At 39.0% G+C, this 25,546-nt stretch overlaps 1 protein-coding gene across 2 annotated transcripts; it reads left to right on the forward strand.

The window, feature by feature from the left end:
- The first annotated feature begins 8,491 nt into the window (after positions 1-8,491).
- ythdf1 (YTH N6-methyladenosine RNA binding protein F1) lies at positions 8,492-24,016 on the forward strand. 2 transcript variants are annotated; one of them, XM_017468549.3, is made up of 6 exons: positions 8,492-8,878; positions 9,454-9,478; positions 15,218-15,297; positions 15,756-17,384; positions 22,216-22,260; positions 22,422-24,016. In XM_017468549.3, the coding sequence occupies exons 1-6, from the start codon at positions 8,852-8,854 to the stop codon at positions 22,446-22,448; spliced, it is 1,833 nt and encodes a 610-aa protein (XP_017324038.1). In that variant the 5' UTR covers positions 8,492-8,851; the 3' UTR covers positions 22,449-24,016. The 2 variants fall into 2 exon arrangements, with proteins under 2 accessions (XP_017324038.1, XP_017324036.2); XM_017468547.3 differs by lacking the exons at positions 22,216-22,260; positions 22,422-24,016 and adding an exon at positions 18,752-19,647.
- Positions 24,017-25,546: the final 1,530 nt, after the last annotated feature.

Raw genomic sequence — 25,546 nt, forward strand, 5'->3', positions numbered from 1 at the left:
TGCTATTTATAATGTGACTGTGTAACCATATAAACTTTAATATGTGTCTGTTGTTGTGATTCAGAGCAACTGGTCTCTTCATAAGTGCAGATGATTCCAGGTAATGCCACATGCTCTCCACCAAAGAATGTTATCTTGTGACCAGCATATCTGTGAATCAACATTCCCACAAAGCACATCACCACATTTTTGGATTGCGTTGTCTCGTGTCATGATGAATCATTACACCCTTACTTCCTACAGTTGGCGTCCTCTTTCTTTTTTCTTGTTTGTTTGTTTTTGTTTATTCTTAGTTGTGTGTTTGTATTCATTCCTGTGCATTCTGCTGGTCTTGCTTATGTCTAGTGGTTATCTATTTTATTAAAACTTTTAATAAATTATTGCACCTTGTTGTAATGGAAGTCATGTATCTTGCCTTTTCCTTTATTCTGATTAACATGTGTGCCTGAAATTAACTGAAATTAACTTAATTAATGTTCTACATGGCAAGGTTTGGCATCCACAACAAAAGGACCTGTATCTGTGGGTGTGACCCTTTGGTCTAAATCACTAACTGAGAACTGTGAGCTATCGACCCAGACAACAATTCTCAATGCACGAACCCCTAAAACATGAACTTTCTCCAGCTTCTACAACCTTAATATCACCAGTTCAAGTGGTGAATTGTCAAGTGAATGATATTGTCAACACTGAGCACCTTTTAGAGTAGTCGTAAAGTGAGTCCAGTTGTTGGTATATACATTAACTTGGTGTTACACACATCTGCTGATGGTTAGGAAGGGTAAAATAGACTGCTATTTAAATGCTGTATGCAATTGTGTTGGGCTCATGGTGACTTAGTGGTAGACACGTTTGCCTCACACCTCCAGGGTTGGGGGTTTGATTCGTGTGTGTGTACAGAGTTTGCATGATCTCCTCTGGGTATTCCGGTTTCCTCCCCCACACTGTAAAACCAGATAGTTCATTTAACTCAAAAAATGAGGAAATTACCTCAAAATTTTTAAGTTAATAAATCAATTTCTTTAAGCCAAATACACTTAAACATAACAAAAAATTAACTCAGTTAACTCTATTTAAGTGTATTTGGCTTAAAGAAATTGATTTATCAACTTATAAATTTTGAGGTAATTAGTTTCCTCAAATTTTTTGAGTTAAATGAACTTATACGGTTTTACAGTGCAGTCCAAAGACGTGCATAGCAGGCTGATTATCAAATCCAAAGTGTCCGTAGTGTATGAATGTGATTGTGCCCTGCAATGGATTGGCACTCCATCCAGGGTGTATCCCACCTTGTGCCCGATGCTCCCTGGGATAAGCTCCAGGTTCCCCCTGACCCAATTGGATAAGCAGTATAGAAAATGGATGGATGTAATTGTGTTTTTATTAATAAGTCCCAGGATTCTTTGTCATTCAGAAGACTCTAGGGTATTTACTCCAAATACTGACAAATATCACTATATGACTTTGTTGGAAGATGACGTTAATTCACCAAGATGGTAGAGAGACCAGAACTATAATCATGCAGCTGCCTATATTGTGTTATGTCAAAAGCAGGGTCCAGACAAAAAAAAAAAAACTATTAAGGAGCCATTGGCTCCTATAAGAAAAGAAAAACAGTCGCCAAATAATTTTTTAAGTGTCACATACGAATGAACTTACATTAATAAAAAAAAAATTTAAACACTTACTTTCAGTCATCCTTTCATGTGTGTACATCTGGCCTCCTTTTACAGAGTCAGCATTTTCATCCATGTTCACTTAAAATGGGAACTGAATGTCTTTTCCAAATTCAGAACTATATCGAGTCAAAAAGAATTTTTCTTCCCACAGAATCTGAGCCAGTGTCACTGACCACAATTATCTCAGCATCAATTGGCCATTGGGTGTAGTTTGGCCTCCTCCTCTTTTAAGCATAAAGCCAGCGTTTGACACATGGTTCAGCTGTTCAAGTGATGGGCCCTATCTGCTGATCCTGATCAAGTCTTCCAAGGTTGAATTCTGTACTTTTGATTTTATCCTGTTTTGAGCTGGAAAGCCTTGTTCACACTGTGCAGCCTAAATTGGTAGGACAAGCAATATCTCAACTTCTGCTCAAAGCACATGCTGTGTCGTTTTCATACGTCTTGCACACATCCAGTCAATTTTTCAATTTTTCTTCATTAGTAATATCTGAGAGATAAATTTGGTGAAAGGCAGCTCTCCACATGCATTCATATAGATGGTGCTGAATCTTATTTTTAGCTCCTTCTATTCGGTCTCGTCGTCTAGTTCACATGCACGAGACACTGCATGGGCTCTGCCTGCTTTGGAACATAAATCATAAAACATTTTCTGTGTGAGATGATCATAGCCTACCTGAGCCAGGAAGTCCAAGCCTTAAAATGCCTTTTTACACTTTTACTCTGGTGTTCATTGATTGACACGGAAAGATAATTCTCTGTGTCTCCGTCATTTTCTATCTCTCTCATGCTGGCACAACTGGTGCCTGCTTTTTTATTAGCAGCGGTGCCATCAGCATTGGACACAATGAGTCATAATTCTTTCTCCACAATCTCTGGACAGGCTGATTCAATTCAGGTTACGTGATTCCCACTGAAATCTATCTGCACAGAGTCATTACACTTTGTCTGTGATCCCCAAACAATCCGACTCAAAATATGGCTAGATGTTCAGATGTTTTGAGATTGTGTTAGTAAGATGATGCTAGACTGGTCAGATTAAAATGATCAGGAATGTGGGTCAGAGATACCCTGTGAACTAAATCTGGTATCTAAACTATGTTTAACTAAAATATCAAAATAGCATTTACAGTATACCGTTTTATATTTTACAATGTGTGCTTCTGCTTCTCACACAAGTACACCTACACCCATACATACACATACTGGAGCCACCTGGTCTACACAGGGGACCTTTTGCCATTGTTTCACAAACTTATTCGAATGTACCACCTTGGGGTGAGCCTACCTGAGTGGGGGTCCACCCTGCCATAAAGTACATTGTGTCTCTCCAATTTGATACTCTGGTCATTATACACTTCCAAGAGGTGCAGGGGGTATAAGTAGGGTGTGAGATTTAGATTGAGGAGGCAGATCTTGGAGGAGAGGAAGAGCTTTAGGAAAGAAACCTTTCAAATCTGGTCTCACCTGAGCTTTCTCCGATACAATTCCATCTGCATTCTATGCTAGCCATACAGGTCCATCCATTAATCCTGTTGTAAGTTTCCACTTTTATTTATTGCATGGAATTCTTGCATTATGCAGTCTATAATAAACTTTGCAATTATGCTACCTCTAAAATACAGAGTACTTCTTTTGTAAAAAAAAAAATTATGCATTGATAGTGCATGAATTGTATGATTTGTATGGTTACTAGAAATAGTTTTCTAGCTGAAGTTTTAGTAAGTTAGACACATTTGAAAGTGCCCTCTAACAAGCTAACATAAAAGGTTAATACTTGCAAGTTTAAATAAAAACCTCTGAGAATTAAATGTGAAAGGCCTGGGCTTTCACATCGATAGAAACATCTGAGCTAACCGAATAACTGTTTAATAAATAGGTTATATAAAAGCCTCTGCTGTAGGAACATCACATTGTAGTGAAAGCTTAGTATGAAGCTCTTTAGATTAAATCTAATTTGAACACTGAGATTTTATCCTTTTAATACGTTAACTAAAAGGTTGTTAAGTGAATCAAATATTGGCGTTGGATCTTTAATTGAATATTGGAGTCAGATATTAAGTAATGTACGTCAGACACTCATTTAACCTTTGGCTGCACCTATTTCCATCCTGGGTCATAGGAGAGCAGACTAAGATAATATAATTTTATACTTTGATCTACATGTGCAAAAATCTGAGTCATAGGACTCAAAATGAAGCAACTTCTCGGATCAGGACCAACCAAGGAGTCCAATCATTGGAACATAAGTATAAAGCTTCGCCACACATCTTGTTAAAGGTTGGAATAGTAGTTTATCTATAATTAGTTTGTTAGATACACTCTTTTGCCCAGTCCTAAAAGTCCTAAAAGTAGATAAAGAGAACCCAATTTAAAAATGAGACAAAAATGTTATACTTGGTCATTTATTTATTTAGGACAATAATCCAATATTACATATCTGTGATTAGCAAAAGTATGTGAAACTTTAGTTTCAGTATCTGGTGTGACCTCCTTGTGCAGCAATAACTTCAACTAAACGTTTCCAGTAACTGTTGATCAGTCCTGCACATCGGCTTGGAGGGATGCTGGTAGGCTTCCACATGTGAATGGCTTGCTTCAGGTCCTTCCTCAACATTTCTATTGAATTAAGGTCAGGACTTTCACTTGGACATTCTACGATTTTATTCTTTATTATTTTGGTCTCATCCATCCACAAAACATTTTTCCAGTAGCCTTCTTGCTTGCCCACATGATCTTTAGCAAACTGCAAATGAGATGAACAGCAATGTTCTTTTTGGAGAGCAGTGACTTTCTACTTGCAACCCTGCCATGCACACCATTGTTGTTCAGTGTTCTCCTGAAGGTGGACTCATGGACTTTATCATTAGCCAATGTGAGAGTGGCCTTGAGTTGCTTAGAAGTTACCCTGGGTTCCTTTGTGACCTCGTGGACTATTACACGTTTTGCTCTTGGAGTGATCTTTGTAGGTCAACCACTCCTGGGGAGGGTAACAATGGTCTTAAATTTCCTCCATTTGTACACAACCTGTCTGACCGTGGATTGGAGGAGTCCAAACTTTTTAGAAATGGATTTGTAACCGTTTCCAGCCTGATGAGCATCAACAACTCTTGTTTTGAGGTCCTCAGAAATCTCCTTAGTTCATGCCATGATACTTCCCAAGACATGTGTTGTGAAGATCAGACTTGCTCGAGCCCTGTTCTTTAAATAAAACAGGGTGCTCAATCACACCTGATTGTCATCCCATTGATTCAAAACATGTGACTCTAACTTCACCTTCAAATTAGCTAAGACCAGGGGTTCTTTTTGTCTACTTTTAGTACTTGTGTGAAATTCTGAAGGTGTTTTAAGTCATATTTATGCAGATATATAGAAAATACTAAAGGGTTCACAAACTTTCAAGAACCACTGTAGATAGTGGCATTGTGCTACACCCCTAGCACGTGCACGCGCATACACACACACACACACACACACACACACACACACACACACACACACACACACACACATCTAGGGGCAATTTAGTGTACCCAGTCCACCTATATGCATGACCTGAAAGGAATCGTGCAAAAAAGGAGCCCCTGCTTCAAAATCATCATTAAAAAAAGCCAGACTACAATTTGCAGGTAATCACCAGGAAGAAGACCTAGCCTTTTGGAGCAGTGTTCTCTGGTTAGATGAAACAAAAATGTAACTGTAAAAACATAACTGGCCATAATGACCAGTGTTATGTATGGATAAAAAAAAGATGAGGCTTTTAATTCAAAGTACCACCACCCCAACTGTGAAGCATGGGGGTGGCAGCACTGTGTTCTGCAGGTGTTTTGCTGGAAAATGGACTGGTGCACTTCAGAAAATAGACAGCATCATGAGGAAGGAAATTTATCTAGAAATACTGAAGTAAGACACCAGCCAGAAAGTTAAAAAAAAATGACCACAACTGGGTCTTCTAGCAGGACAATGATACGAAGCATTCCTCTAAAATTTCAAAGACAACCAAGTCAACGAAGTGAAAGTGTAGGAGTGGCCACCACAAATCCCTGATCTGAATCTCATTCAAAAATGTAAAAAAGTTTTAGACGAACTAATAAAGCATGTCCAAACAAGGAGGTCCATAAACCTGACTGAGTTACACCAGTTCTATCAGGCAAAAACTCTGGCAAAATATTGGAAAAAAGAAGCTTGTGGAAGGTTACCGTAAATGTTTTGACCCATAGAAAACCTGACATAGTAAACAAAAAATTAAATAATTCTGTCAATGAGCAATTACAGCTTTATAAATTAATTTGCTTTAGAATAAGTGCAGAAATGTGCATGTGTGTATATACAGGGTTTTAGGGTAACCAACTGAGACTTCACGGAAATGCTGGTGCTATTCTGGTTCACTTAAACAGTTGAGCAGTGGTGTCCGACATATGGCCCACAGACTGGGACCAGCATGATAAAAGTCTTAATCCTCTCCACCAAATGAAATATAAATTTGTGTTCTAAATTAAAATCATCTTATGGACCATAATTTAATGGCAAGATTTGGGTGGAAAGGAGCTGGTCTTATGGGTTATAGTGTGGCTGGCTTGACCGTAGTTTTATGCTAAAGCATAGTTGGATTTGCTGATGAAAAATAAGTCTGCCGGAAATCAAGCAGCTGTTTAGCTCTTATAATGACAGCTAATTAAATAAGTAATACTGATATCAAATTTGATTTTGTATTAAGGAAAGGTAGGACAAGCAACTTACAACTGGGAAAACCCTGCTGGGTTACACCTCCCATGACCCCATGCATCATCCTAAAATGTTACTAAGAAATGAAGTCTCCCTCCATGAGCTCAGAGGTGTGTTGTGATTGGCGAAGATTGACTTCAATTACAAACTGGTTAATTTTCTCTTTCTAAGGGTCCCTGTTTGAGTAGGTATTGAATCAGTATATGATGTACATGAGTTTGGGCACTGGTAAGGACCCTGGCTCACTACACATTGGGACACTGATAACTGAATTTCTGGCGACATGACTAAGTACTTGCATCATAAAACATCACCCAAAATTAAAAACATAAAAAATATTTAAGTTTTATATATCATATAAATTTGTTAGTTCAATCACACGTATTTCTATCATAATATGTCGAGCAGGATCATAGGCAAGCTATGTATTTTTTTCATAAACATGAAACAAAATCATTCGACTTGGACTTGAACAAACCGTATATACAACATTAAATAAAGTTTAAAATCGCTAATGTAAGTAATCATTTGAGAGCTACAACAACAACAACAAGCTACTTACAGTACATTTATAGCCGGAAGTTGGCTTCGTCCCTGATTTTTATTTTTTTTTTGAGCTGAAAGGCTTCAGAAAACATGACATCATTTCCAGTAAGGGAATATAGTGAGCAACGATGCTCCCTGGTTTTTGTGGGGCATTGTGAGATTTTTAGGAGGTGAACCTTCCAAGGCACTGGAAGGATTTTGCAATTGAGACAGCCCTTAAAATGGCCGACTCCCTGATCAGTGCTAAACTAGGGAGCTGATTGAGACACAGATTGTATCCTAGATGTCTTCTCTGAATATTTGTCTCAATGCTTGAATTTTTTTAACAAATTTTTTCAAGACCTGAATTTTAGATAGTTTACGTAAAAACCAATATATTCAAATATCTTAAGATTTACACTGAAAACCTAATCCAATCTAATCTAATTTTGAATTTCAGATAGTATAACTAAGAACCAATATATTAAAATATCTTAAGATTTACACTGAAAACCTAATCCCAATCTAATCTAGTTTTGAATTTCAAATAGTTTAACTAAAAAACAATATATTTAAATATGTTAAGATTTACACTGAAAATCTAATCCAAGCTAATCTAATCTCCTTTTGAATTTCAGATAGTTTAATTTAGAACCAATATATATAAATTTCAACAGTAATGATTTTTTTTTTCAAGCATTACAAAGTCAGGTTCAGGTTCTGCTGTCTCATTGCTGATTTCACTCTAGAGTTTTCTTTTTCCCCAGTTCTATTTATCTTATCTAAACACTTTGACTAGAGAAATTAAACAACAGAAATTCATCAAGAAGGATGGATGTGACTGTAAATTGGTAAAGTGGTACAAAATTCTGCAGGTTTCCAAAGCCCCACCTTTATAGCACACAGTATACACTCTGCCACGGCTTGTTATCTCACATAAAATCAAAGCAATCTGGGCTATAATCATCTCTCATATCTTTAAAAATAAATGTTTCTCCCGCCTCAAACTGTGTGGGTGTATATATGGTCAACAAAATCCTCACTGTTGAAACAAACACAAAAAACTCTCTTCTTTTAAGTGTTCAATCGTTCCCAGCTGTGTCCATATAAACAGTGAGTAACTTTAACTCTGGGGACTGTTTCTCTCTGTTTATACAAGTCCTTATATTGTATCCCAATGTCCTCAGTTTGCTGGTCGTCACCAGGGAATATGTGGTGAAAGAAAACCTAAAATGCAGTTTCTTTTGAATGAGTGATTGAAATACATTACTGATATTTATGTCATCAACCTACTGGAAGCTGTGTCACTTCCTACTGTTATAGGAAATAGATTTTCTCACTTTTCTGATTATTTCAGGAAGCAAATAAATAATTACATATTTATATATATATATATATATATATATATATATATATATATATATATATATATATATATATATATAAATGATCACATATATGGATTATGTTTAAAAAGAAAAAAAAAGGAAAAACATACAAACAAAGAGAATTTTAAAAGAAGTAAAGCTCCCTGTGTGTGTGTTACGTCATTCCGCTTTGAGCAGGTCCCGGATGGAGCTGGGGGAAGTGAACAGGACTGCACAATAACTCAAGGCTGGAAAGTGTAGGGGGAAAAAATCTTAAAAGAACACGCCGCGGAACGGAATTGGATTAATATTTAAAAGGTGGACTTTATAATAACCTCAGACACCATCCGGACCGGAATATTGTACATTCAGGTGTTTGTGAGAATCTGGCGGTGGAACTTGCTGAGGATTTGTGCCGTGAAAAATAACGTTACAGCAGCAGCAGCAGCTAACAGCGCCAGCAGCCCAAGAAGGAAACACTGACTCGGAATAACGCTGAAAACCCCCCCAAGTTTGCAAGACTCTTAGTGATTATAGAGGCTCGGTTGATGAATTATGTCTACCACCAGTATTGATCCTCAGGTAGGCCTTACTATTAGGTGCATTTGCTAGAGGAATATCTGGTTATGTCCATAGTTGCTAGCTCTGAGCGCAGGTAAGCTAAGGCCTTGGCTTGGACCTCGGAGCAGAAACCGGGAATGTGCTTCTTTCCAGCCATAGCGTTAGCTGATGGCTATTGCGGATGTGCAGCCCGCTAATTAGCTACATAGCTGGCTTGCTTTTTGGTCTTATGAACCTGACCCCGGTTTAGCGACATGGGGAAATACCAAGTTTGCTGCAACGTAGCATCGTTTCCATCCATTTCTTAAGAAGCTGCCAGTACAAGGCTCATAAGTGAATCACACAAAACTGAAGTTAATTTGCAGTGAACTAGCTGACCAGCACTGCTCTTTAGTTAAGTACATCAGCTAGTTAGTGTTCTGGATTTGACTGATTTGAAATTGCTGGCTGGCTGGTTAGCACTGCACGTCATTAGCTCCTAACGATTTAGCTCTGTTGCATGCTTCTGGGTTTTGTTTATTTGATTTGATTTAATTTAATGTATGTTTTGTTTCCCTGCATCTCTCCCATGTTGTCTGCGCCGACGGACCCCCAAGACATCAAAAGGACAAGATGCTAAAGGTAAGTTAACACGACCAGCGTTAATATTAGCTGTCAAATAGTGAGCAGTCAGTGTAGCGAATGTAAACGAGGCCGAACAGTACCGTCGCCGTTTGTGAAACAAGACGCTTTAAAATTCCTTGTGTTTCCTTCATGATAATAGTGGCGAAATCTCTGTGCAATGCCTTTGTGGCAAAAGCAAGCGGTATTTGAAGCAAATGTGGCTGGACACCATTGCTGCTTAGACTGTAATGGTCTTTTAGACCCTGTATCCTACAACACCAACAAGTCCAGGTGTGCATTCTCTTCAATATGAATGCCTCATGAGTGTAGTCATAACTCCTTATAACGCTGGTTAGGATGATTGAAGCAAGCATGCACAAATCTACTTCGCCACCTTACTGGTATTTACACGACATTGAGCATTTTGTCAGGAAAACCTACCACATAAGTGTACTTTTTGGGTATACGGTTACTGGATGTAGTTTCTGTTATGTTGTACGATTAGCAGCAGGTACACGGACACAGTAGTGCCATGTCGCACGTGTTAAATTGGTGCGAGTGTTTTCTCAACCCAGTGTGGTGGTGTTAAAATCCAAACAAATTTACTGTACCACAATACAGATGTGCCACCCTAAAACTTTAAAGCTATCCCATGATAAAAGACTTGATGATGATTTAATCCAGATTATAACGTATTCTTTCATAATAGGTCTCTAATGGTACTTTTCCACCATGTGGTGCGACTTGACTCGAGTCTGCTCGCTTTTTGGGGGGTTTCCTCTGTAGATAGTACCTGGTAATTTTTTTTTTAGTACCACTTCGTTCAATGTTCCAAGCGAGCCGAGCCGATACTAAATGCGAGCCACGTGCTGAGCGAGTAGGGATTCTCCTTAATGAGTGGTTCTGTATTGTGCCTAAGTAAATGTGTGTCATTTAATTCATACTTTGCATATGGTAATGTTCTATTAATTGGAAATAATGTATCCTTTATCTCATTACAGATAAAATTACAACAGAGGTCTCTGTCTCGTTCGTTGCCGATTTCCAAACAGGCGTTTATCGAAGTCACTCCTGTCGCGGCTGAATCTAATTTAGTCGTATCGAGCACTACGTAGGTTCTAGAACGCCGTTATTTTACATCCTTAATAGATCCATGTTCAGTGAACTGGAAAGGCATTTGGAATACAGCCTGGCCGTGTATTTGTACAGGGCTTTGATAATACAACATTATTCCTGCATGAAGGCGAGTGGAAGATGGCGCACACGTTGAGGCGGCACTAAACTGCAGTGGAAAAGCAAGCTCAGGAAAGTAAAGCGAGTCTTGCCGTACTGTGCAGTGGAAAAGTGTCTTAAATGTACACCTACAATATGGACTAACAAGGTAGAAGTACCAGATACACTGGCTAGCATCTGTGGTCAGTTGTGGCTTTCTGGTGCCTACTTTCCTTTGCTGGACATTTCCTTTGTTGCGGATGTCTTAAATAGTGAAAATCTGATCGTGTACATACTAAAAGATGGACTTACAATCCCTGAGTATAAACCTAAGTGCACCATTTCTGATCAGTCTAGCTAGTATATCAGATTATGAGGAAAGTTATTTTCAGTCAGATCATGATCCTCATCCATATTGCAGGTTTTGCAATTTAAATGAGTAAACCTAAATATACATGTTATTTTTACGTCAGAGCTCATGTTTAGTGCATGTTACTCATACCCATTCACCAGCTGGCGATTCACTTATTCATCAAGTCTAGTAGTCACAGTGTCACTGAGATGAACTGTGGGACAGACTTGTAATCGCAGCAACTATGCACTGTTTATTACGTCAGATGATTCATACCCAGGTGAATAGTTACTTCCTTGGCATTTAACCTTTTAATTGAGCCAGCTTTGTGCAAAGATGTGGAGGTATATAATAGGGTGTAGGTGAGGGCTTTCAAAAATACAGATTGGTAATGCAGAGATGATTCTGTATTTGGTGGTTGGAAGTTATAACGCATGTTAATAAGAGTAGAAAGGTGCCTTTGACCCATCCCTTAAATGATGGACTGCGAATGAGATTGGGAATAGAAGTATTGCAATAATGTACAGTATGTGAAAAATAATGTTTTCTTTTTTAACATTAAAGCATGTTAACTATTATTCTATTGCACCCATTAAACAAAATAATGAACTTTTAAAAGCATCATATGACCCCTTTAAACTGCTACTTTGTTTAATGCTGATGCTGTGAGCAGCCATGTTGATTTGACATCACTTGCTCGGTGGTTGAGGAGACCGTCCCAAGTTGATGAGTAGGCATTCCAAGTTGAGAGGGCGTTTTCTTTGGTTTTTCAAAGTCTGAAATTCTGAGTTGAGTTTTAATCAAATGTTGAATTAGTTCATGCTTTAATGCTGCATGTTTGGAAGTTTGACAGACTTTGTTCTTGCTGATGTACACAGTGGTAGACCTACTAGACTTCTAGGGGTCATGTTGTTGTAATACGGTTATTTAATACATTTGTTTGTTTGTTTATTTTTACAGGTTTGGTTTTATTAAATTTTTTCTTAACAGACTAAAGTTCTGTTTGGGCTGGACTAGTTTTAAATGGGGAGGTGTGGTAATGTGATGATTACTGGTGTATCTCTGGGATTATAGTGCAATCAGAATTACTTATTCATTTTTTTGCACTCCACGTTCAAATATATAAAGATTAAACTCTTTTACCTACCTGTAGAACTAACCATGGTAAAATATGTCTAATCCAAATCAACATTGTGCGGAAACCCAGTACACAAATGGTGTGGCTTTTCATTTGTGGCATGAGGACCACCGACACAGAAACGCAAATCCTTCATTGCATTGCCGTTATGCTGATTTTTTTTCTTTCTTTCAGATATCAATCAGCACAGGCTTGCCTTTGTTTAATATTTAAAGGCTGACTTAATTTTAAAAGTGAATAGAATTCCCTGTTGCATTGCATTTCATCGATATGAAACATTTGTGCCACACTGAAATGCGATCTCTGTCCAATCACAGTCAGTGCTATAGTCAGGGAATCGGAGAAGGGCCTGACATCAGTCATCCATGTAAAGTAACTTTATAGGCACATAGTTTCTTCAATCCTGCTGCAACTTGCTACTAGCGGACTTACTACTAAAACAAATCTTCTTTTTTGAGATACTCAAATACCTAAAATGACTTGCAGCAGGACCTAGGATTAATGTTATTAAATTCCTTATACTTACTTTTATTGATAACATCATAATTTATCAATGAGGTTCCTGCTGTATTTTATTTCCTCTTGTATCGTTAATTGTAATTGCAATTTGCAATCAACAGTAGAAAGATTAAAAGCGATATCTATTGCATGCCAGAGCTGAAATATATCTGTGCAACAGGTTTCCATATTGATCGGTAAACTGTTTAGTGATCTAATGCTAGGTATTCTGGGACACACATTTGACTTTGTACAGTAGCATGGAGATATTAAATACAAGGGTGAGCTGTTAATTTCTTTGTAAAAAAAAAAAAAAAAGAAAGAAATTGCCATCATTATGATTGTCATGAGCTTTGTCTTAAATTGAAAACTGAGATCTTGAATTTAAAGGTATTTACTGTTTTACAAAAGCTCAAATGTTGGTTTTCGGTAGATTTGAAAGCTGTAGGAGAGGTAATGCTGTTTAGAACAGTACATAAATAAATACCTTTATTTTGTCCTATCTGTTGCTCTACCGCTCCTACTATTTACTCTGTTACTCAACCATGTACATGTCATACTAATGTTTTTGGGTGATCACAATTGATGCACTGGAAAATGCAGGATACACGGGCCATCCGTCTTGCATGCACAAATATAAGAGCAAGCATAATCCCAGCTTTAAAACCTTTTATAAATGCGCACCTGCTTAATTATTAGTAAGCTTTTATATCATGCACTCATTTGAACACAGGTCTCGGTTACAATGGATACAAAAAGTCTACACACCTCTGATAAAATGGCTGGTTTTTGTGATGTAAAAAAAAGAAAAAGGTTTATCAAACTAAATCATGTCAGAAGTTTACCACCCTCAATGTGAAATTACAATGCAATGTGTGAGAAACATTTTAGGGAAAAAAAAACCCAAGGGTAAGAAGGCTTCCTTCTTATTCTAACTAATCGATAATAATCGATTATGAAAATCGTTGTCAACGAATCTCATTATCGATTAGTTGGTCTGCGCGTGGCACGGGGTACATTTACTCATTACGTTACTTCTGTTCCGAAAACTCGCCTCGGAGAGTAAATACTAAAGTTGTGTCCCAAATAACGTACTATACACTTACACTGTGCACGGACTACTCTACCATCTAGTGTGTGAATTTTAGAAAGGTAGTATCATCTCAAATGGAACACTAGCGGGTTTTTACTAACCGGAAGTATAAGCCTCTTCCTAGTCGACAGCGCTTGATGTCACACGCACATAATGCGACACTGCTAGCTACAGCCTCAGAGTCACTGACACCGACTTTCTTCAGTTTAATGTTTCTGTCAGCGTTATCTTTTATTCCCAACATGACCTCAGTCCTCATCAGACGGAGGTGAATTCATCATGTGACTGTGGAAGAAAGTGTGCAACCTCCTAAGTCCTCTAAGGCAGGGGGCATTTTGTATTAAACACCGCCGGAAAGATTTATAAACTTTATAAAGCAGAGTTTCTGCAGCACGGAAGCATGACGGTGATGCGGTCGCCAGTTGCTTAAAAGGTTTAGTTTAATTTCAGTTTATTGTTATTATATGCTGTATTTGCGTGCTTGCAGTGTAAATTCTGTTCTTTATTATAACGGAAGTGATGTCTTAGTAACGAGGCCGCGTTGCTCCTTACACGCAGTGCAGATGCAGTGATACACGGTGTAGCGTGAGTAAGATCTGTAATGTCTAATTAAAACATTACGATCAGAAGTAAAATACGTCTAAAGGCAGCGAGTAACAGAAACCACAAGGTGCAGTGAAAGTGAGTTTTTATTATTAATTTAGGACTGTAGTTTAATTCAGTGCTTTGTGCATCCATAAAAAATAATGCTATCTATCTATTTTATATATATATATATATATATCATTTTAGTTAGTTTATATTATATGTAAGTACTTATGCATTATTTTTTATGGATTCACAAAAAACACCGAATTAAACTACAGTCCTAAATTAATTATTTATATATATATATATATTTGTGTGTGTGTGTGTTGGGTTCTTTTCTGTTTTGGACAAACAGTTGTGTAAAGTTTTAGTCTGAAGTTTATATTTGTAACACTCAGTGGATTTTATATTTATATATATATATATATATTTTATTATTATTTTTTTTTTAAAGGCACTGAAAGTTTGCCCTGCCCCATCCGATTAATCAATTATTCGAAAAATTATCAGCCAACTAATCGATTAAGAAAATAATTGTTAGTTGCAGCCCTAGTTGTAATTTGTAATTGAGGGTGGAAATAAAAAGTTATGCCATTTTACCAGGGGTGTGTAGACTTTTTATTTTTATTTTTTATAAGCGATTTGAAGGGGCTGAAAGGGCATTCAAAGTGGTGCTGCATATCATTGACAACAAGAGTCAATGTTGATTTAAATTGCCTTCATCTATCATTCCGCAACTTAAAAATATGTTTATGCAGCGTTGGAATTAAGACACGCTGTGTTCTCAATAAATGCAAACTAGCAGTAATATATAGTAAGTAACTATTTGCTTGTGACACCCTTTTTGTCTGTTTGTTTTTGGCTTAATTTTTTCAGTGCAAAATGGCTCACTCCACCAAAAGGAAACGGTCCATGACAACGACTTTGAACCATACCTCACTAGCCAGTCTAATCCGGTGAGGAAAATTGTGTGTGGGTGTATGCTTGCTTTCTGTATGTACCAAAAATTGTGTAAAAGAGAAGGAAATTATTTTATATAGGGCAGTCATTGCTATATTACCCATGGATCTTGATGACAATTCCTTGAGTTGTCCTTGGTCCCTAATTTGCCCTAGATCAAAACCTTTCTTAGTTTTTTCAGCATGTGTGAGACATCTAAATCATTTCACATAAGCTTACATTATGAATTTCTGTTTCTAGAAGTCTTATGATGTTCAACAATAAACGTCGACTATATGATTTATCATCTTTACCACTGACTGCCGAGAAACAGCTTTAGTTATTGGTTGAGAAGTTGATCTCTCATTTAATCATCATGTATATTACTAAATTGCTTTTTTTGTTGGTGTTGCAAGGATAATGCTGATTATCATTATTATTACAAAGTTCAAACTACATCCTTTCTGCATTCCAGAACAACAGCTACCAATCCATGACTGACCCCTACTTATCAAGCTACTATGCGCCATCCATTGGGTTCCCCTACCCTCTTAGTGAGGCTCCCTGGTCAACTGGCGGTGACCCTCCAATCCCTTACCTTGCCCCCTATGCCCCACTTAGCAACGGAGACCACCATTTCATGCATGACACTGTGTTTGGACAGCCAGGGGGATTGGGTAGCAGCATCTACCCCCACCGTTTTAACTTTTTCCCAGAGAATCCTGCCTTCTCAGCTTGGGGCACCAGCGGCTCTCAGGGCCAGCAGACTCAAAGCTCAGCCTATGGTGGCAGCTACAGCTACCCACCCAGTTCTCTGGGCGGCACGCTTGTGCCTGACGGGCAGACAGGCTTCCACAGTGACACCTTGAACAAGGCACCAGGTATGAACAGTTTGGAGCAGGGCATGCTGGGGCTGAAGATCGGGGGTGACGTTGTCACCGGCACTGGCTCGGCTGTCAAGACTGTGGGTTCGGTCATCGGTGCCAGTGGTGCAGTAGCCACTGGCAATGGTGGAACCCCAGTAGGCATGCCAGCCCCCAAACCGACCTCGTGGGCAGCCATCGCAAGTAAGCCAGCCAAAGCGCAGCAGTTGAAGGTGAAAAGCAAAGCTGGGATGCCTGTGGCAGGAGGTGCGCCTCCACCACCACCCATCAAACACAACATGGACATTGGCACCTGGGACAACAAGGGGAGCAAAGTGGCATCACCTTTGCCTCCCCAGCAGCAACAGCAGCCGCCTTCGCTCTCACATGGTCACTTGCCCCCTCACCCTCAGCCACCCATGCCCTCAGCCCAGTCACTGGCACAGCATATGGCTCTGCAGGCTCCACCTCCTCCTGCTCCTCCACAGCCCTACCAGAATCATACACCGGTTCCGCCCCCTCAGACACGATGGATAGCACCACGTAACCGGAACCCAGGTTATGGTGGAGGGGGCAGCATGGATAGCACTGGCCCTTCCAGTGGTGGCGGATTGGGCAACGGTGGAGGAGGAGGAGTGATGGGTCCTAGCTCTAGCTCTAGCATGGGCTCAGGAGACCCACACCCATTGCTGGAGAAGCTGCGTGCATCGCATAGCTACAACCCGAAGGACTTTGACTGGAACCTGAAGCATGGCCGTGTTTTCATCATCAAGAGCTACTCAGAAGATGACATCCACCGTTCAATCAAGTACTCCATCTGGTGCAGCACAGAGCACGGCAATAAGAGGTTGGACGCAGCATTCCGTGCCCTCAATGGTCGGGGCCCTGTCTACCTGCTGTTTAGCGTAAATGGCAGTGGGCACTTCTGTGGCGTGGCCGAGATGCGCTCACCAGTGGACTACGGCACTAGTGCCGGTGTCTGGGCTCAGGACAAGTGGAAGGGCAAATTTGACGTTGACTGGCTCTTTGTCAAGGATGTGCCCAACAGCCAGCTGCGCCATATCCGCCTGGAGAACAATGACAACAAACCAGTGACCAACTCACGTGACACCCAGGAGGTACCACTGGAGAAGGCCAAGCAGGTGCTGAAGATCATTGCCACCTACAAGCACACCACATCCATCTTCGATGATTTCTCACACTATGAGAAACGACAGGAGGAGGAAGAGGTGGTGAGAAAGGTAATACATTATTATTTTTCTTATTTTTTGTGTTTTTATATGTGCATCATGCAAGGGTAAAATGTATAAAAAGTACTTGGTTTTATTTATCATTGCCTAAATTGGCATTTAAATTCCTTCTCATGAGCAGGACAGTTAAATATCAATCTACATTTAATTGTATAGGTTGTTGGGGGGGGGCAGTCTTGAGGGCAGTCTTGAAGCCAGCATGACCACTATCATTTGATCATTTTCTGCAAACCTGCCAACCTTTAAGTATTTTGTGTAGGAACTCTGCATTTTAAGATTGAAGTATGTTGCTATGAGTTATCACTTAAAGATCCAAATTACTTCTCTTTTTTGCCAACTAAAATGGCAGATAAGCAAATCAGCATGTGAATTGAATGACTGATGGTTGCTCAGGTGTTTTGAACTTTCCGACATTAACAAACACCATTCCCCTCATCTCACATTTAGTAATCTCTCCTCTCCCCTCATCTTTCCTGCTTGAAAGATGCACTGATGCAATGCCCTAACTTTCTGTAAGGGTAAATTTTCCAGTGTATGTTTGACTTGGCTACCATTAGATAAGTGTATATAGTTAACATCAGTGGGGGTTTTTTTGGGGGGAGGGGGGTAGGGCGAAACCAAAACTGTTTGGTGATATAGTCAAAAACAGCACTTTCTATTCGGAAAGAGAGAAAGAATGAAATAGGCATATAATGAAGTATAAAATCTAACATGCTACAAATTTTAATGATCATGGTAATTAGTAGTGATAATTAGCAAGTAATTGAAAACTGCTTTCTCTCATGCACCAGTCAATATACCCATGGTCAAACAGCATGGCCAAGCGTGTGTAAGTGTGTGTTTACAGAGTTTTACAGTTACCATCAGGCAAGCAGTAGCTCATTTTCCCTAGTGGTTACCGTAAACCTGCATACACTGTGTAGGCAAAACAATGCGGACACCTGTCCAGCACACCTACACTCTCAATGGTGCGAAAAAGCAAAAAAACTTTGAGAAAGTGACAGTCAGGGTCTGAAATCTTTTTTCATCTGGAACTTTTTTCCTTCACCTGCCACAGTGGCTGGTAATTATTAAAAAAAAAAAAAAAAAAAAATTACCGGCCGCTCAGAATTTCTACCAGCCACCTCACAAAAACAGAAACTAATGGCGTTGTTTTAAATTGTATAATTGGTATAAACAAAAAAGTTATTTTTTAATGTAATCAAATTAAAACTCATTGTGGCAGCGGGGGCGTGATCACGTGTCAGTTGTGGCAGGAGAGGAGGCGAGGCAGGTCGAACCGGCAGGTAATGCGTGATGATTCTCACCTGCATGTAATTAGTGAAAGTTGATTTGTATGTGTCTCTTTGTGCTTTCAGTTGTCTCCCGTAGCCGACAGACTGACAACCAGCACAGAGCTGTGTGTCTGTGTGTGTGTGTCTGTGTGTGTGTGTCTGTGTGTGTGTGTCTGTGTGTGTGTGTCTGTGTGTGTGTGTCTGTGTGTGTGTGTCTGTGTGTGTGTGTCTGTGTGTGTGTGTCTGTGTGTGTGTCTGTGTGTGTGTCTGTGTGTGTGTCTGTGTGTGTGTCTGTGTGTGTGCACGCGCGCATGTAGAAATTAAAACCGGTGGAAAGTAAAAGATAAAGAATAAAGTACCTTTTGAGTTTTTCTAAGCCTGCCTCTGGCGTTCTCATTCCCTACCTGAACCTGGGAAGTGGTACACTCCTCTGCACACACGCATTCATTAAATTTAAATAAGTGTAAAACACTCATACAAATATTCAGTCATACATAACACATCAATCTGTTCCTTTTACATGCTAATGACTGTTTCCACAAGCCGTTAGGAACGCAACAGACAGTTAGCCAGTTTCACATTTCCGAGTTTTTGCTTTTTCTTCGCTTCCACTTTCAAAGTGATGTTTAATGTTTGTACAGCCAGGTCACAAACACTGTGGGAGGACTGGGTACAACTAAATTACACAAATTTAGAAAACTGTTTTTCTAAGCCCCACTTGTGCATGAAATGCACCCACCAACGTGGCGGATGACCAGACAATTATACATGCCACTACCGACAATTCACCCGCATTTGGCGGGTGCTAATTTCATACCCTAGTGACAGTTCTGTGAGTGGAAACGTTTTGTTGAGAAGAGAGGTCGGAGGAAAATGGCCAGATTGGTTCGAGCTGCTAGGAAGGATATAGTAACTTATATAGTTACTCTTTACAACCACGGTGAGCAGAAAAGCATCATGCACAAAAACATCAAACCATGAGGTGGCTGAGCTATAACAGCAGAAGACCACGCTAGGTTCCACTCCTGCCAGCCAAGAACAGAAATCTGAGGCGATCATGTGCAGAGATCCCCCAAACTGGACTGTTGAAGATTAGAAGAAGGAAAAAACCCCATCTTCTCTTTTTCCAGTCTCCAGCTGTTCAGTTTGGGTGAGTCTGTGCCAATGATAGCCTTGTATTCTTGTTCTTGGCTGACAGGAATGGAACCTGATGTAGTCTTCTGCTGTTGTAGATCACCCACCTCAAGGTTTGATGTGTTTTGCATTCTGAGATGCTTTTCTGCCCATGATTATAAAGTTATATAAAGCTTATTTGAGTTACTATAGACTTCCTGTCAGCTCAAAACAGTCTGGTCATTCTCCTCTAATCTCTTTCATCAACAAGATGTTTCAGCCTACAGACCCTTTGTACACAGGATGTTTATTTGTTGTTTTTTTTTGTTTTGTTTTTTTTTTGTGCACCATTCTGTGTAAACTCTAGAGACGTGTGTGTGTGGAAATCCTGGGAGATCAGCAGTTTCTGAAGTACTCAAAGCAGCCCATCTGGCACAAACAGCTATGCCACGGTCACAGGGATCACACCTTTTCCCGATTTTGATATTTGTGAACATTAACTGAAGCTTTTGACTTGTATCTGCAGGAGTTTATGCACTGTGCTACTGCCACATGATTGGCTGATTAGATAACTACATGAATCTACTGGTGTTCCTATTAAAGTGGACAGTGAGTGTATATATGAGCCTGTCCCATTCTGAAACCATGGGCATTAATATGGTTGGCCTCATTTTACAACTATAACAGCCTCCACTCTTCTTGGAAAGCTTTCTACAAGATTTTGGAGTGTGTTTGTGCGCATTTGTGCCCATTCAGTCAAAAGGTCATTTGTGAGTTGAGGCACTGATGTTGGAAGAGAAGACCTAGATCACCACGTTCCAGTTCATCCCAAAGGTGTTCAGTGGCATTGAGGTCAGGGCTCTGTGCAGGCCACAGGCATTCCTCCACACCGAACTCATCCAACCATGTCTTCATGGACCTTGGGGCACAGTCATGCTGGAACAGGATGGCCTTCCCCAAACTGTTGCTAAAAAATTGGAAGCATACAGTTGTCTAAAATGTCTTCGTAAACAGTAGCCTTAACGTTAACCTTCACTGGAACTAAGGGTCTGAGCACAAACCCTGAACAACAGCACCAGACCTTTATCCCTCCTCCACCAAACTTTACTTTTGGCACATGCATTGCACTAGGTCGTGTTCTCCTGGTATCCTATTCTATTTCCAGTGTTTGTCTATGAAGAATGGCTATATGCTTGATTTTATGCATCTGTTAGGGTATGGCTGAGATACCTAAACTATAACAAAAATTAGGAGGGGTGTCCACATATTTTGGTCGTAAAGTGTAGATGGGTTCTTACCTTATGCAAGTGATTTGTAAAATTACTGTATCAACAATAAACGTGTTCTTAACCCCCGCCAGAACTACTCATTGTTATTCGTCATGGTTGGCAGGTTTGTTTTTGTTATTATTTACCGAAACTATAGTGTAGGGTCACTGCCATTTGTTTTCTATTGGTTTCAATTCACATTAAATGTGAACACCACACAAAGCAAACTTAACTGCTACTAAAAGCAAAGTATTCTTCATGTCCTTAATTGGAATTTCAGTTACTTATTTGTTTACATTTAGAATTTGACCAAAAGGATGTATTAGGAAAAAAATGCAAAACTTCATTAAACTATATGATGCTAAGTAACGACAGAAGAGTCTCTGTCCCTCCAGTGATTTCAGTAGTATATGGCATTCTAGCTAAAAGGTGGTATTGAAATTTCCATCAACTAAACAAATGGCTGGTAGTTGAAAATGAATTTTGTTTTGTTTTGGCCGATATATTAGTGCATCCCAATGCAATATTAACGTAGACGAAGGGATAGCAAGCAGACTGAACAATCTAGAGCTGTGTCTCAGAATGCCAACTTTTTAAGTACTTTTGTTTATTTTTTAGCATGATTTCTTATAAAACAGTGTTCGAAATACATTCCACCAGGTAATCATTGGGATCTTCTAGATCTGTAAATACTGAGTGTATGTTATGAGTTGTAGCTCAATCAGAGCAATGACCAAAAGAGACTAATTTGCATCCCAGAATAGTTTATGTGAAATCTCTAACAATTGACATGAAACCTGCCCACCAGGGTTGTTTTGGCCCTGACCTGCCCCCATTTCATCTTCCTGATGCAGAAATAGTATGCTGATGTGTTTTTGAACAATGCTGATCACGGAGTATTCATGTGTGTACATGTTCGCATGTGTATAAAGTGAAAGTTTCAAAAAGAACCCTATGCAAATGTTTCTAAGCTTTTATTATTATTATTATTATTATTATTTTTTTTTTTATTTTTTTTTTTGACATGTATCTTTAAAATAATTGTTTCCGTTATAATTGCTACCCCATTAAGTTGAGTTACTTACATAAGATGAAATGTTTTTTCCTCTTTTCTGGGACACATTGTGTCAGTAATGTTATTCACACTTTCTTCATTTCTATTGACAGAACTATGAACCCACTTCCTCCCAGAATCGATCACGTCTGGATCAGGTAAACAGTTTAAATTGGGGGTTGTAGGGGGAGTGTGGACCTTTCGTTGGTGAAATACGGATGTCTTGTATTGGTCATGCAGTACAAGGGCCATGATCTAATGAACTGTGTATGGCAGCCATCACCTTTGAACACCTTCCATCTTTTTTTCCTTCTTCCAGGAACGCCAAAATCGAAGTAAACAATAGAAGACTGCACCTCATCCCAATAGCTTGATCAACTGTTTTAGGACTGACCATTTGAAAATGAAATTTAAAAACAGGACACAAGAAGAAATTTAAAAAAAAAGAAAAATAAACAGTTGTCTATTTAATTCTGGGGACTTGGGCCAGCATCAAACTCAAGGTTCTGCCCTACTGGTTCTGGTTCCAGCTCCTTTGGAGATGAAATCAATTAGCGCCTATCAAATGATGGCATCATGATCATCTTTGTCTCTCTTTGGTCATTTGGTTTGGTTTCTACATACCTCCCTCCTTCCTTACTTAACTGACTTTGGCCAACAGTTATCTGCACTTTTTTTTTCTTTTCTTTTTTTTCTTTTCTTTTTTTTAACCATACCTGCTACTGGCTGTGAGCGTCAAAGTGAGTCAGTGACTGTTGAAAACCCATGATGCGTGTTTGTAAGTATGTGTTGACATGGTGGTTGGTAAAGTGAGGAGAAGACTAATTTGGAAGCACCGTAGACTCCTCCCCAGCATCAGTCACTGTACTTGGCCAGTTGAATTTTGTACAATCAAGATGTGCATCTTTGTTGTTGGTTGTAGGGATTTGAAAGGCGTTGACTGAGGAGTATATGTGCCATTGCATATAAGGGACAGAGAAATGTGTCTTGATACACAATGATGTTGCTGTAAAAGAAAACTATATTTTTGAATTATGTAACACTCAGCTTATAACTTTTTTTTGTGGTAAGTCCTATTGGTCAGACAATGTTGCTTTTCATTTACTTTTCATGCTCGGAGCCTTAACATTTTAAAGCTATTTTGTCATCAAAACCGTTAAATAATTGCTGTACTATACCTCAACAGCATAATCAGGGAAAAGACGTCCCGTGCACCCTCAACCCAAGGGAAGTCAACATCATCACTGGCTGAAGTGAAGAGGAAAAATATTGTCTGAGTTATGGTTCTGAGCCAAGTGCTATGATTTGTTTTACTCTGCTTATGGTTCGAAAGCAGCATTCTAACTGTGCTGTTCCACTGATGTCCAGCAGAGGCTGTTGTTTCTTTACTCAAGCCAATTTAAGAGAAATGTAGCATTCACTGCTTACTGAAATCAGTTTAGGTGCATCACTTCCAGTAGGTTTGTTTCTCATCCTTTCTTAACAATTCAGTTTATTGATCTTTTCTTCCCCTCATCCTGAGTATAATGCTAAGCTTTAATGTAGGAGCATATAATAACTGAGAACGCCTCAAATGTGTAACCTGAAAAATTAATGTTACTGATTTACTGTTAAAAGTAGAAAAAAAAGAAACAAAAAAAGAGTATACGGTTTCTGTGCGTGATTTTTTTAGGACCTGCTTGCTGTTGTGCGTGTGTTTGTGTGTGAAAGAGGGAGTCTATCATGTGAGGAATTGAGATTTATATAATCATATTACAAATGATTTATGAGAATATATGAAATACTAAAAAAAAAAATTACAAGGCAAACATTTTAGTCACCCCTGAAATGAATATGCATTGTATGGAAGGTCACTATCTATCACGTTCTTAGATTTGATCATGGTCATTATTAAAATAATACTATATGTTGTAACTCGTGTTTGAAGGTCTTGTTTTTACTGATTTGTCATTTGTAGGAGTCCCATCATCTCTTTTTACTTATTCTAAACTGTCGGGTGTGTGATGTAATCTTGTGCAGAAGAAGCTAAATCAGTGTGCATCTCTACAATGCTATGTGAAATGCCTTTTCCCCAAAGCAGCACTGAAGTCATTAAGTGTAACGTAAAGGCAACTTTAATGCAGTATCGGACAGACCAGAAGAGCATTACTCTGGCCCATAACGAAGAGGAAATGCATTCCATTAGCCATTCGGAAATAATACAATATTTGTGTTCCTCATTCGTGTCTTAACAGTTAATCAGATAAGCCTTAATGTTGGTAATAAAACATGAAATGTGATAGTGGTCAATCAGTGTTGTGCAAATAAGGTCATGTTAACAGGACTGCATTAGTTTCCTTTCACTTTTGGCTACATTAGCAGTTTGTCCCTTTTTAATATACAGCCAGCTCCAGAATTAAAGGCAGCCTTGGTAAAGATATGTGAAACAATGTTATGAAAAATCATCTTTGTGTTTCATTTGTTTAACCTCACACTGAAAATATAAGAAGTCTAACCTTTAACTGAAGTAAATTTACATTATCAAGAATATATACATATATGTACAAAATTATTGGCACCTCTGCATTTAGTACTCTGTACAACCCCCATTTGTCTACCCAAGTTTTCTATAATGATGAGATTGGAGAATACAGACCAAATATGGCTCCAGGATCCTGGACTCGTCTTTTCTGCTCAGCCCACCGGTAGTTGGACTGTAATGTCAAAAGATTGCTTCTGTGGCCCTTCAAAAAATTTCTGTGGATTTAGATGCATGTTCTGAATCTGTGTCCTGCTGAAAGATCCAACCACAACCTAGTTGCATCTTTGTGGCAGAGACAGCTAGTTTTTCATTTAAAATCCAGTATTTCATGAAGTCCATGATGTCATGTATCCTGACAAGGTTCCAAGTGCCTCTGGACCAAAATAGCTCGTTCTGCAGTTTCTTCGACATACTTAACATGACATATTTGGTTCTCTTTTTGTTTTGTGTAACCAGTTATCCTTTTTACACCAAGCTGACCTGGAGTGTTTGTTGCCATAAAGATCTACATTTGTCTCATCTGACCTGAGAAGCCGCTTCCTGTCAAAGTTCTAGCAGACACCATGGATGTGGCATCAAATTATAGATTGGACATCTCTTGAAAATCTCCAACCTTAAATCTTAGAGAAATCTTTGCCTGCTAACATCCTTCTCACTGTATGTATGGTAAAATACACGTGCGTCCTGTTCCAGCAAGGTTCATTACAGCTTTGGTTGTTTTAAACTTCTTATTTATTTTTCTCACAGAAGATAGGTGTATGTTCATGCGTGTAGCAATTTTATAGCCATTGTCTGAATTTCCAGCTGGATATTCAGTGAAACAGGAAGTCATGGATCACTTAAGGGTTCCTAAACATTCAGTTGAACTTAAAAGGTAAAATTTAAATGGAAACAAGTGTCAATTTATTTTGTTCATAAGAATT

This window comes from Ictalurus punctatus, chromosome 5 (genome assembly GCF_001660625.3).
Source record: "Ictalurus punctatus breed USDA103 chromosome 5, Coco_2.0, whole genome shotgun sequence".
Taxonomy (NCBI): domain Eukaryota; kingdom Metazoa; phylum Chordata; class Actinopteri; order Siluriformes; family Ictaluridae; genus Ictalurus; species Ictalurus punctatus.